Below are 14,432 nucleotides of genomic sequence, written 5' to 3' on the forward strand. Positions count from 1 at the left end.
TTGTAAAAAAATGAAACTACAATAAATAATTGTAGAAATTTTTCCAATTTTAATGTAAACTATAACTTATACAATTGCAGAAAAAAAACAAACTCGACTCTTTTAGCTGTGGGGAACTAAAAACAAAAGAACTGTAGTGTACACATTTTTAAAGAAAGACTTTGTTGAAGCACCATTTGATTTTATGACAACACTCAGTCTTTTGGGGTAAAAGTTTATCAGCATGTTCCATATTAACAACATTTGCCCACTCTTCCTTGCAAAAATCTGTCAGATTGCGAGGACATCTCCTTTGCACAGCTCTCTTCAGATCACCCCACAGATTTTCAATTGGATTCAGGTCTGGGCTCTGGCTGGGCCATTCCAAAACTTGAATTTTCTTCTGGTGAAGCCATTCCTTTGTTGATATGGATGTGTGCCTTGGATCGTTATCATGCTGAAAGATGATAAAGATGATTTTCATCTTCAGCTTCACTGATTTACTGTTGTTTCATTTTCTTACAACACACAAACTTTGCATTTTAACAGGGCTGTGTAGACAAATTAACCCAGGTAAGCCTTTAAATGTCACTTTAAGCCGTATAGAAGCGTCTTGAAAAATATCTAGTAAAATATTATTTACTGTCATCATGACAAAGATAGAATAAATCAGTTATTAGAAATGAGCTATTAAAACTATTATGATTAGAAATGTGTTTAAAATAATCTGCTCTCTGCAATATATATATATATATATATATATATATATATATATATATATATATATGTATATAGTTTAAACCAGAAGTTTACATACACTCTAAAAGGAGAAACATAACCATTTTTTTAAAAATAATGTCTGATGGTAAATGATACTAAACATTTACTATTTTAGGTCTGTTAGGATAACCTAAATGATTTACATTTGCTAAATGCCAGAATAATGAGAGATTTTTTTTGAGAATTTTTATTAATTTCTAGACAGTCAAAAGTTTGCACACATTTCCTTGGTATTTTTTTGCTTTGCTTTTAAACTGTTTAACTTCGGTCAAATGTTTTGGGTATCCCTCCACAAGCTTCTCACAATAGTTTGAAGGAATTTTGGCTCATTCCTCCTGACAGAATTGGTGTAACTGAGCCAGATTTGTTGCTCGCACAAGCTTTTTCAACTCTGCCCACAAAGTTTCTATTGGATTGACATCAGGGCTTTGTGATGGCCACTCCAAAACATTCACTCTGTTGTCCTTAAAGCACATTTGAACTAATTTGGCAGTATGCTTAGGGTCATGGTCTGTTTGGAAGACCCAATTGTGGCCAAGTTTTAATTTCCTGGCTGATGTCTTGAGATGTTGCTTCAGTATTCCTACATAATGTTCTTTTGTCATGATGCCATCTATGCTGTGAAGTGGACCAGTCCCTCCTGCAGCAAAACAGCCTCACAATATGATGCTGCTGCCCTCCCCATACTTGAAGGGGGGGGGGGTGTAGTCGCTAGGGAACTTTAGATCATTTTGGAAGGGTACTTTCTATCCAAGACTAAAAAGGGCATGTGTACTGCACAGGTTGAGCTCTATGTGTGCACATACCTGGTATTTTCCAAGTGTAATTTAGCAAATTGTAATCTGGCTTTTGTGTTGATTTTTGTGTCTGGCTTGTTGATTTTCCCATGTTGTCACACAAGGAAGCAGTGAATTAGCTATTGATCTGAGTGTAGTTTATTTTTTATGTCACTTTTATTTTATTTTCCATGAGTCACTTAAAATTTGTACACGTGTGTTAGAGAGAGAGAGAAGTTTCTTTAAAAGAGCTTTTGTCCTTTAATCTCTGGAGGTCTGTTTCAGCCATGTGTCATCTTTCTCACTCTCTCTCTCTTTTCCTTTTGTTTGTTTTTGCTCTGTCTTTCCCTTTGTACTGCTCATGTGTGGAGTCAGTCCAGATTCATAGATACTGACAGCTTGTGTGTGTGTGTGTGTGTGTGTGTGTGTGTTTGTGTGTGTGTGTCTGTTTGTGTGTTTGAAAGAAGGAGACAGTGAGTGTATTGCATTTGTTTTAGGCATTTACCTATATATACCCCACTTTATACATCAAGAACATGTAATAAAACACAGTATTACTCTTCAAATAATGATGAGAAAAATAAAAAAAAATCTCAAACAAAAGAAAGTTGTGTGCAATGGTCTGCAGCAGTTTATGAACATGGCCTGCTCATATCATTTGGTTATTAGGCATTCTTTAGTCTCCTACTCACATTTTTCACAGGCATGCAGAACATACAACACAAATGGTGTGTATATGCTTATTGTGATTAGGTGCACATTTTTTATATTTATAATTATATAACCCTCATATACCTTTAGATAAAAGTGCGATGAAATGTTTGAGATAAAAATCAGGAATTTTTATTTGATTTTAATTATTTAATTTTCATATTTTTCTTTTATTTTAAAATCTTGGTGAAATGCACAAAGGGGTGCGATTAATCATGATAAAGAAAATAATTTATTTACTTTTTAAAAATAAGATGTGCAATGTAATGTTTGTGATTAAAAAATAAAAATAAAGATTTTTTTTATTATTTATAAAGTTTATATAAAGTATTAAATTAAAAAAACTAAGATTTATTTATTTTAATAGTTATTATTATTATTATTATTATTATTATTATTATTATTATTATTATTATTATTATTATTATGAAATATATAATACAATGTGTTTGATAAAATAACAACAATTATTTATTTTATTTTATTTTTATTTTTTTTGTATTGCCAGACTGGCAGTGCACTTTTTATGCTAATTATTAAAATTAAATTTAAATCTATAATACAATGTTTTTTTGTAAGATTTTATTTTGTTTATTTTATTAACTATTTAATTTTATTTAATTTTATTTTTATTTATTTTGTTTTATTGCCAAGCTGGCAGTGTACTTTTTATACTAATTAATAAAATAAATTAATAAAATCAAAATATAGTACAATGTTTGTGATAAAAATTTTTCTTATAGGATTTCAATTTTTTTTTAAATATTATTTATTTGTTTATTTTATAAGTTATTAATATTTTTTATTTATTTTATTGTCAAGCTGACAGTGCACTCTTTATGCTAATTAATACACTAAAAATAAAATGTTATAATACAACGTTTGTGATAAAAATTAAGAATTTGTATTTCATATTGTTTTCAACCTGGCAGTGCACCATATGCTAATTCAAACATGAGGCGAGAAGGCAGCATCCTTACATTTGATTGGTTCAAACAGTAACCGCTGAATTAAATTTTCCCATAAGTGCATCTATAAGAGGATCTTTCAGGTTTTCTCCTTCCCTCCAGAGATGAGTCTCACATCTCAGATCTCTCTGCGGTTGGATTCATTACTCTCCACAGATGAGTTTTTCCTCTCTTTGTGAATGTGAGGGGTTTTTCTTTGTGCTCTGTTCATGTTTAGTTGTGAAAAGTCTTTCTTTTGGAGTTCTCATATGAGCTTTCTGATCCCAGATCACGTCTCAGACACTGTATTTAGCAGTCTCAGCATGTGTTGTTTTACAGGATCAGTTTACACAAGAATCAGATCACATTTACTGACACGTCATCACCTCAGGAAGCAAAGAAGGAGGAGAAAAAAAGTTTTGAGGAAATCGGGAAGGCAGACGGAAAAGGAAGGGAGGGAAAAAGAGAATGAAGATTATTGTTGAAAAAGGAAAATAGGAAAGAAGTTACAACAAATATAAGGAAGCATTGATGGCAGAAGGAAGTGATGATGGAAGAAATAATTTGTTGATGAATTAACAAGAAGGTTAGGTGGGATGAACATACAAAATTATGAAGAAAAAGAAAAGGTTGGTAGAGCTATTAAATTTCCCTAACAATGCCCGCTGTCAGTTATTCCTTACATATATTAAAAACAACAAACCAGTGAAAAGTAAATAATAAAATAATTATTTAAAAAAATAATAATTTATCTCAAAAGTAAATAATTAAAATAATGAATCGTTTAAAAAGAATTTCCTTTAAGAGTAAACAATGAAAAAAATTAATTATTTAAAAATCATTTAATTAAAAAAATTTATAAAGAAAATAAATTCCCTCAAAAGTAAATAATGGAAATAATTAACCTCAAAATTAAACAATGAAAGTGATTTCTCTCAAAAGTAAATAATGAAAAGAACATAAAATAAAAATAAAAAAAAACACCGAAAACAAAAATAAACCAGAAGAATGCAGAGCGAGGAAGGGAACAATGTCACAGAAATAACAAACATAATTATTTGCATTGTTAACACATTACTTTCTAATAATTCAATGCCCCTGTCATCAGTTATTCCATATATTAAAAACAACAAATTAATGTGAAGTAAATAATAAAATAATTAATTATTTAAAAATAATTTCCCTCAAAATTAAGTCTTAAAAAATTTATTGTTAATAAATAATAATTTCCTTGAAAAGGATCATTATTAAAAACAACAAACCAATGAGAATCAAATAATAAAAATAATTAATTATTTAAAAATAAATTATTTCCCTCAAATGTAAATAATAAAAACATAATCTCAAAAATAAATGATGAAAATAATTTTCCTTAAACGTAAATAATAATTATTTCCAAATTATTTCCATCGAAAGTAAATACTGAAAATTATATATTTATTTAAAAATGAAATAATTTCCCTCAAAAGTAAATTATTATAATAGTTAATGATTTAAAAATAAATGATTTTCTTCAAAAGTACATAATGAAAATAATAAACTATTTAAAAACAAATCATTTCTTGTTAAAAATAATTAATTATTTGAAAATAATCAGTTCCCTCAAAAATCAGTAATATAAATAATTTCTCTTTAAATTAAACAATGAACATAATTTCCCTCGAAAGTAATTAATGAAAATAATTGATTTAAAAAATAATCACTTCTCTAAGTAAATGATGCAAATAAATTATTCTTAAAAGTAAATAATGAGGATAATTACTCTCGAAAATAAATGATGAAAAGAACAAGAAACTTAAAAAAGCTGAAAAAAAATTATAATGCCAATGATGAAGAGAAAGATGTTGAAATAAACAATGAAATTATGAAAATTATGATTTATTTAACAATAAATATTTTTCTCAAAAGTAAATAATGACAAATATAATTATATAAAAATAAACTATTTTCCTGAAAATTAAATAATGACACTAATTAATTATTTAAAAATGAATAATTTCCCTAGGAAGTGCGGTGGCGCAATGGGTAGCGCTGATGCTTCACAGCAAGAAAGTCACTGGTTCGAGGCTCTGCCTGGCCAGTTGGCATTTGTGGAGTTCCACTGCGGCGACCCCAGATTAATAAAATTAATAAAATTAATGAATGAATAATTTTCCTCAAAAGTAATTAATGACATGAATTATTTAAAAAATAAATAATTTTCCTCAAATTAAATTGACAAAAATTTCTCTGAAAATTAAACAAGGAAATCAAAAGAACTAGAAAAATAAACAACAACAACAACCCATTAAAAACACAAATAAACACAGAACAATGAAGGGGAAAATGTCACAGTGACAGAACGAACGTCTAAATAAAGCCCAGAGCAAACGTGAGCGAGCGAGCAGGAGTGTCGAGATGGAGAGTCTTGGGATCAGATGCTGTTAATCCACTGCGTTGCTCTAAACAGCAGACAAGACAGATGAAAGACCAGTGAGGAAATCATTATTCCAGCACCGCAGGCTGTTTGTGTTCTGCTTAATATATGTGTGTGTGTGTGTGATGAATTATGGATCAGGATTTTTGGCCCGTTGCCTTCTGTCAATGAATGGATGAATGAAGGAAACGTCGCTATTAACGCTGTTGGCTTGCATAAACTTAACCCTTACTGTTGCGTTTTCTGTTTATTAAGATTGTTTGTTCATTCATTCATTCATTCATTCATTCATTCATTCATTCATTCATTCATTCATTCATTCATTCATTCATTCATTCATTCATTTCTCATTTAATTAATTAATTTATTTATACATACATTCATACATACATTCATTCATTCATTTGTTCCTTCATTCAGTTATTCATTCATTTATTCATTCGTTTTTTCATTGCTTTATTTAGTTATTCATACATTTAATCATTTCATTCAGTTATTCATACATTTATTCATTCGTTTCTTCATTTATTCATCCCTTCATTCCTTTTTCCTTCCTTTCTTCCTTCCTTCCTTCCTTCCTTCCTTTCTTCCTTCCTTCATTCATTCATTCATTCATTCATTCATTCAATTATTCAGTCCTCTATTCATTCATTTATTCTTTCAATAATTCTTTTATTATTTCCTCAGCTCATTCAGTCATTCATTCATTTATTCATTCATTCATTTTTTTCAACCAATTGTTCATTATTTTATTTTTGCATTCGTTTCTTCTTTATTCAGTATTTATTCAATACATTCTTCATTCAATCATTCATTAATTTCTTCCTTCATTCCTTCCTTTATTCATTCCTTCCATCTTTCTTTCCTTCTATCCTTACTTACCTTATACTTCCATTTATTCATTCATTGCTCCGTTCATTAATTCATTTATTCATGTCTTCTCTCTTTAGTCAGTCATTAATTATTTTTTCATTCACTCATTCGTTATTTTTTTTATTCCTTCTTTCCATTCTTTCTTCATTCCTTCTTCCTTTCATTCTTTTATTCATTCCTTCCTTCCTTCTTTTATTCATTTATTCATTCATTCATTCAATCATTTATTTTTTTCATTAAATTTTTCATTCATTTTTACTTGATACATTATTCATTAAATTAAATCTTCAAATCAGTCATTCATTCATTTGTTCCTTCTATCCTTTCTTAATTCATATCTCCATTTTTTGATTCTTTAATTGCTCCATTCATTAATATGTTCATTAATTTCTTCCTTCTTTATTCAATCATTAATTAATTTTTTCATTAACTCATTCGTTCATTCTTTCATTCCTTGTTTCCTTCCTTCCTTCCTTCCTTCCTTCCTTCCTTCATTCATTCATTCATTAAAATTTGTTCAATTATCCCTGAGGTATTTAATTCATTCATTTTCATGAACATGAATCAACGATATTTAAGGGGATTATATATATATATATATATATACACACACACAATTTCAGGGAAGGACTAATGATTTTCTACTCGCCTGTACAGTATGTGGGCTATAGCTGACGACATTTAGCCTAATCTCTGTTGACATGGGTCAGCGATTATCTTCCTGTAAACCTCCTAAACCACTTTCTAAACACTCCAGTAAGCATAACCCACCTTAGAGCCGCATTGATTTTGGCACAGATGGGCATTGCTCACATTCGCTTTATAAAAAATGAACAAATCAACACTGTTCTTTTGTATTAAGAGTGACCTTTATAAATTCCCTGTTGCAGACGGCTGATGTTGAGCTCACATTCAGCAGTGTTTCTGTCCACTATCTGTACATTTGTACTGCTTTCCCTTCATTATTCCAGCCCTCTATCGCTCTCTCCATCGCTCTCGCTTTGTCTTTTTCTCTGCTCACCGATAACGGACAACATGGAAATGTCAAGGATATTTTATTGCCGTTTCGATGAACCTGAAGTGGTTTTGCGTCATTGACAATTTTTTGTGAACACTTACTGACAAGCTTTTTATTGCGATTTATTGCTGTCTTTTTTACATTAGTTTTATGGAGAAAATCTGACAGCTGTTTTAAGGTATTTTTTGTAGCACATAATACTCCATAAAGAAAGAATTTTGTGTGTGTATTTTTTAGGATTGTGTACTTTAATTATATCACATATGACCTCTAAATTGGTAAAAGTAGTCAAATAAAAATAATAATAACAATAATATTAATAAAAAAAAATAATAATAATAACTATTATTATTATTTATATTTTTAAAATAATAATGTTTTAAAAAAGAATAATCATTATAAAAAAATATTTTATTAAAAAAATACTTATATCAAAAATTATATTTATATCAATAATAGTTGTTATAATAATTGTTGTTGTTGTTGTTGTTAATATTTAAAATAATAATAATAATAATAATTGTGATTATTATTACAACAATGATAATATGTATAATAATAATAATAATAATAATAATAATAAGTTATTAATTATTATTGTTGTTCATATTTTTATTATTTATTTATAATAGTAATACAAACAACAATGCTAATAATACTAATAGTATGTGTTATTATTTTTAAAAATAATAAAAATACTGCTAAAATAACAATAATAGTGATATAATTGTAGTGATAATAAAAATATTATTAATAACATAATAATAATAATAATAATAATAATAATAACAATAATAACAATAATAATAATGATAATAATAATAATAATAATAATTATTATTATTATTATTATTATTATTATTATTATCATTATTATTAATATTATTATTATTATTAGTGTTATTCATACTATTATTTTTAATAATAATAATAAATATTCTTTTAAAATGATAATAATAGTAATAATAAGAATGATGATGATAATGTTGATGATAACAATAATAATTATTATTATTATATTATTATTGATATTATTGTTGTCATTATTATTTTAGTCAAATGTTATTATTGTTACTATCAATGGTTTGAATAACGCTTAAACATAAACATACCTAAAATATATATATTTGGAAAAAGCATTGTAAAAATGGTAAAAAACTAAAAATAAAAATATATGAAACATTGTATATATGGCATTCACTATTTCATAAATCGTTTATGTCATTTAATGTCATAAAAATGTTATTCATTCAATAACGTTATTTACTGATATTGTCCAAGAACTGCATTTATAGAATAATTATAATTATTATTTTAACTACTTCAGAACAAAAAGAACTTGACTGTTTAATATTTTTTGCATTAAAAGTTGTAGAATGTTAATTAAATATGCAAATGAGGTGTTTTTTGTCATTACATATGCACTCATTTGCATATTTAGCACAACAGACATACTGTATCCAACAAAAAACAAATGATTTGAGGTAGACACTTTATATAGTTAAAAAAAATATCTAATCAACATCACCATACTTACTGATTTTTTAAGTTTTACATTTATTTAACATTTTTTGCTGTCAGATTTATATCACTTTTATCATATAATCTATTACCTTAATAAATAAATGAAAATATGCAAACTGACTAAATTAAGGCTAATGCCTTCCTAAGTATCGCCAAATAACTTATTACAATTATAACTATGAATATATAATTGCTCATGTGTGTGTGTGTGTGTGTGTGTGTGTGTGTGTTTGTTCAGGATGGCCATTCAGGTGGATAAGTTTGATTTTGAGAGTCTGCCTGTGACGGACCATGATGCATCTGGCCTGTCTACTGTCCGCCAGCAGGAGGAGAAGAGACAGCAGGTTCAGGGAGGACTGATCAACAGCACACTGGACATCCACTGGACCATCATATCCTTTACTCACTCGCCTGCTTTCTTCATTACCATGCAATAAATGTAGGATGTTCCTTGCTTTATTTATTTATTTATTTTTGTTAAATTGAGGTGTTTTTTGTAAATGTTGGCAGTTTCTAAAACACTATTTGTAGAATTATTTTAAATTTATGAAGATTTGTATGATTATTATTTGGTAATTAATACAGTTATTATAATTAAAACAAAAGACTTATCCATGGGGGCGTCAATTAAGCATCAATTAAACATTGTTTTTTTTTTTTTGTCAAATGATGTGATTCTCATATACATAATATTTTACAATTATTTTTGTGTTTTTAGTGATTTAAATGCAGACATTTATGTAATGTAAAAAAACAAATTCTATACATTGTTCAAATAAATTACTATTACTAATTTATATGGAAGAGTATATGTAGGTTTTATGTAGGTTGGACTTTATTTTTATTTATTTATTTTATTTTATTTATTTATTTTTATTTTATATTAAATTAATTAATTAAAAAATATTGACTTTATTTTATTTTATTTTTTATTAATTTATTTAATTAAAGTTTTATTAATTTTTCAATTTATTTATTTATTTAAAAAATATTTTATTCTTTTTTTCAGAATTATCTGCTCATAATTATTATTATTATTAATAATAATAATAATAATAACAATAATAATATTAATCATAATAAATATATTACTATTATTATTATTATTATTACATTTTTTTAGGTTTTATGTTGGAATTATATTTATTCAATTCAAGTTTTAATTAATCTTTAGTTATTTTTATTTTATTATTTTTTTATGAGTTATCCATGTTTGTTGGGCCCACAGCACAGAATTATTATTATTAATATTATTATTATTATTATTATTATTATTATTATTATTAATAATAATATTATTAACTTATTATTATTAATTTATTAACTTCAGAAAAGGCATTAATATATGTTTGGTATTTCATTTATTTATTTTTTCAAATATTTATTTATTTGATTTCGATTGTAGCACTGCTTTTGAGCATCTCCGGTGTGTATGGATTGAAACAGGTGATGTAATGTGTGTGTTTTGGATGTTAGGTGTGTCTCTTTGAGCTGTGAGGATGACGGTCAGACAGCATCTGCTTCTAACAGCTGGACACGTTTACCCACAGCATCATACGCTCACATATGCTTAGAGCTTCTGGCACTCCAGTGTGTGTGTGTGTGTGTGTGTGTGTGTGTGTGTGTGTGTGTGTGTGTGTGTACAGTACATCTACTTAGCTGTAATCCTGGGACAAATTAAAGTGATGTAAATTAGACAGTAATGTAAATTCTGACAGGGGATTCGAGTGTCATCGAGTGTGATGATGTTGTGGGACTACTATACAGGAGGTATTGTTATGGATCATATATTGCGAAATTTTGCGGTTTTTATTTTTAATTAATTTATTTTTTTAAATAAATATTTTTAGAAAAAAGATTATAGGAAATACTGTGAAGAATTCTCAGCTCTCTTTGACTGCGGTGTATATGTTTTCAGGAGTCTGATGAAGTCACATGAGCCCTGAACAGTGACTCGTTCCTCATTTTTAATAGCATTTAGCTGCCCACATGACTACGAGCACTTGTTCTCTTCACGAGTCGCTTGCCACCGCCAGCTTCAATGACACTTACAAAATAATAAACAGCTGAAATCATAAATAATCAAGAGATACAGACCTGCTCAGTGATGAAAGCATGGCATCAGCATGAATGTGTAGAATCATAGATGTGATTGTAAAGCGTGCATGCTTGTTTGTGTGTTTATATTACACAGGCAGTAGTGCCATTTTCCCGAAAACAGACGTTAAAAAGATTTTTCATTCTGTCATCATTTGCTCTATTACTTGCTTTAAAAATCACTGGTTACAGGTTTTCAACATTCTTTAATATATCTTCTTCTGGTTTTGAACAAGTCCTTGACGATTTTTGCATGAACGTTTTAACATTAAGCTACATTTTAGACTTTATATAAACCCTTTTTCAGACTGTGAGGACAACTGCTAACACTGTAAATCTTGAATAAAGACATTACAGTTTTAACTTAAGCCCCTTTCACACAGTAATATCATTAAATATCCGGAAAATTTATCAAATCAATTTAAAAAAGCGCTGTTCACACAGACGAGGACGTTACGGAATTTTTCCGGAAAAAAAAAAAAAAACGTTTACACATCCATTCCAAAATACAGATGAATTCTGACATCATTAACCAGAAATGAGCTCTGAAAGGCTGCGCTTAAATTTGTGAACATTTGACTACATTACAAACTCTGTGGATGCATAAGTATTGTGAACAACTTTAATGACGACATATCGAGAAACGCTTTCGCATGTCATGATGTACATAATATGTGTGTGTGTTGGCGCTCACCAGCTGCTTCACGGGCACACGCGACGCATTAAACAACTGAAGGAAGCAGAGCTTGAAGGTAAACAAACAACGGCTTACCATAGGAATCTTATCGATACATATTTACACAGTCGGCATTTAGAAGAAACGTAAATATGGTATCTGAGTAACATCTAGCAGCTAAATGTGGCTGGAAAAATATTCATGTGGCTATCAGTTTCATAAACCACGCGGACGTGAATGCGTTTGAGTGCTTTAATTGGCTGGAGTAGACGACTCACGTCAGCGCGTTCACATAGAGCAGCATTACGGCAAATTACCGGTAATGTTACAACTTCTCTTTCCGGAAAATTGTCGGAACAAATTTACCGTTTTCAAATTTACAATTTTCAAAAAGGGCTTGCTCACACATACAGACCTTTCCAAAAAAATGCCGGTAATTTTCCGGAAGGTCTTTATGTGTGAAAGGGGCTTTAGCTAACTGTCATCTAATGCCTAAACTTCATAGTATAATGTAAACTATGGCTTTATTCAAATGTTGGGGTTCACTGCTTGCTGACAGTGAGAGAATCGTCTATTAATATTGTACATAACAGAACTTTAAACTCTAAGGGCTCTATTTTGACGGTCCATGCGCAGAGCGCAAAACGCAGGGCGCAAACGCTTTTTAGGGCGTGTCAGAACGCATTTTTGCTAATTTAAGCATGGGAAAATCCGCTTTCCGCCATGGCGCATGGTCTAAAAGGGTTGAGTTTATTTTCTTAATGAGTTATAGGTGTGTTTTGAGAATAAACCAATTAGAGCCTTATCTCCCATTCCCTTTAAGAGCCAGCTGCGTCGCGCCATAAGTGCATTTTGATGTAAAGTAAGTTCACTTTCACTTTTGCTCTCGTGGATAGGGAAACCTTTACGCACAGACATCAATTAGCCTATAAATAATTAATTTCGTTTGTGAAGCCCAAAGATTTGTTTCAAAACTATTTCTAAATTCAGTTCTAATTTCTAGCAAACGAATAAATGAACAATAATGACCAAGTGTGGTCAATTATTTCCAAATACACCTGCCATGCCCCATATGGTCTAAAATTTGACAGGTGGACAAATCTAAGCTTGTTTTTAATAAAACAAATATAAATACGGATATAATAAATAATACTGCTAATAATAATAACATTATACAAAAGCAAATTGAATGAACTGAAAAAGCCTCCCGAGATGAAGAAAGTAAGGCAGTGGTTTTTAAATCTTCATGTAGGCTAGAAATTAATATTTTAATCATTTATATTTATATCCTGTTTATATCCTTATTATATATATATCCTTAAGATATTATATATTTTTCATATGTAAAGATATTTGCGTATTGCTCTGCATCTTGTTTGTAGTGTGTAAGCCAGGCGCACTTTGCGCCAGACAATAGACCGACTTTGTTCTGGTCTAAAGATCAGACTATTTACAGTCTCTCAAAATAGCAACGCGCCAAAACACGCCTGCTTTTGTAGACCAGAACGCCTATGGGCGCACATTTGAGCGCAAATGCATTTGCTATTTAAACAGCGTGGCGCAACACCTCAAAATGACCCTCACGCTGAGCTAAAAGTAGCAAAAGAGTATTGTGCCGCGCCTTGCGCCACATTGCGCCGGGTGTATGATGGGCCCTAACACAGGGGTGGCCAACCCTGTTCCTGGAGAGCCACCTTTTTGCAGATTTAAGTTGCTACCCACACTGCAAAAAATGCTTTTCTTACTTAGATTTTGTCTTGTTTCCAGTCCAAATATAAAAAAATTCTCAAATCAAGAAGAATTTTTCTAGACAAGCAAAACTTATCGTCTTGTTTTGAGAAATAATATGCTAATATTAAGTGAGCTTTTCCTTAAAACAAGCAAAATAATCTGCCAATGGGGCAAGCAAAATATTATTGTATTTCCTTTTGAAATGCATGTCATTACGAAGAAAAAAACATTGTTTGTCCTTCTAATCTTTAATTGAAATCTGAAAATACGCCAACTTTACTTCATCCAATCAGCCCGCAGTAAAAAACAAGCCACGCCCACTGTTTTCTCATTTAATATTCCGTTCGTTTATGAACTGCATCACAATACAAAAATAAAAGGTTGCAGCATCCAGTTCATGCGGACTTTAATATATATCAGTTGTTAATTGTATTTTGATTGTTCAGATGCCAGTGTAGTCTTACATGCGTGGCAGTAGGAGGCCGTCTTTTAGCCTCAGCATCATCATTTCAGCGCTCGCAGTCATTAGAGGCTGCTGAGAGCATCAGTTCTGTTACGTAATGAGCTTTTGTTCTGGTCGTCGTCATTAGTGTCGCCGTGTGTGAATATTTCACCTCTGTCCACTCGCTCATCATCTCCATCCACACTGCCTGGCTCATTTCATGCAGAAAACTCAACGTGGCATTACTGCTGAGTGTTTCCAGGAAAAACGGCCATAAAGGGCAGTCTGAGCAAACCTGCGTCAGTTAGGATGTTTAATAACAATTCAGCTTATGGAAGTTTTGCTTTTTTAAAACTAGTTATACATTCATAAATATACATTTAGATATTATTTTAGTTCATTTGGGTTTTGGTTTTGTTAATTTTGGTTTAGTTTTGATTTTGTGAAAATTGTATGTAGCTT

The 14,432-nt window shown here is 29.7% G+C and overlaps 1 protein-coding gene across 4 annotated transcripts in view; it reads left to right on the top strand.

Moving 5' to 3' along the window:
* trappc9 (trafficking protein particle complex subunit 9) overlaps window positions 1–14,432 on the top strand; it is a 303,088-nt gene that overhangs the window by 189,944 nt on the left and 98,712 nt on the right. For all 4 annotated transcript variants that reach the window (XM_088651464.1, XM_088651465.1, XM_087295234.2 and 1 more), the window contains one exon: window positions 9,263–9,416. In XM_088651464.1, coding sequence (XP_088507590.1) covers window positions 9,263–9,416 — 154 coding nt within the window. The remainder of the gene's footprint in view (window positions 1–9,262; window positions 9,417–14,432) is intronic.

This window comes from Danio rerio, chromosome 19, assembly GCF_052040795.2.
Source record: "Danio rerio strain M-AB ecotype USA chromosome 19, GRCz13ab, whole genome shotgun sequence".
NCBI lineage: Eukaryota > Metazoa > Chordata > Actinopteri > Cypriniformes > Danionidae > Danio > Danio rerio.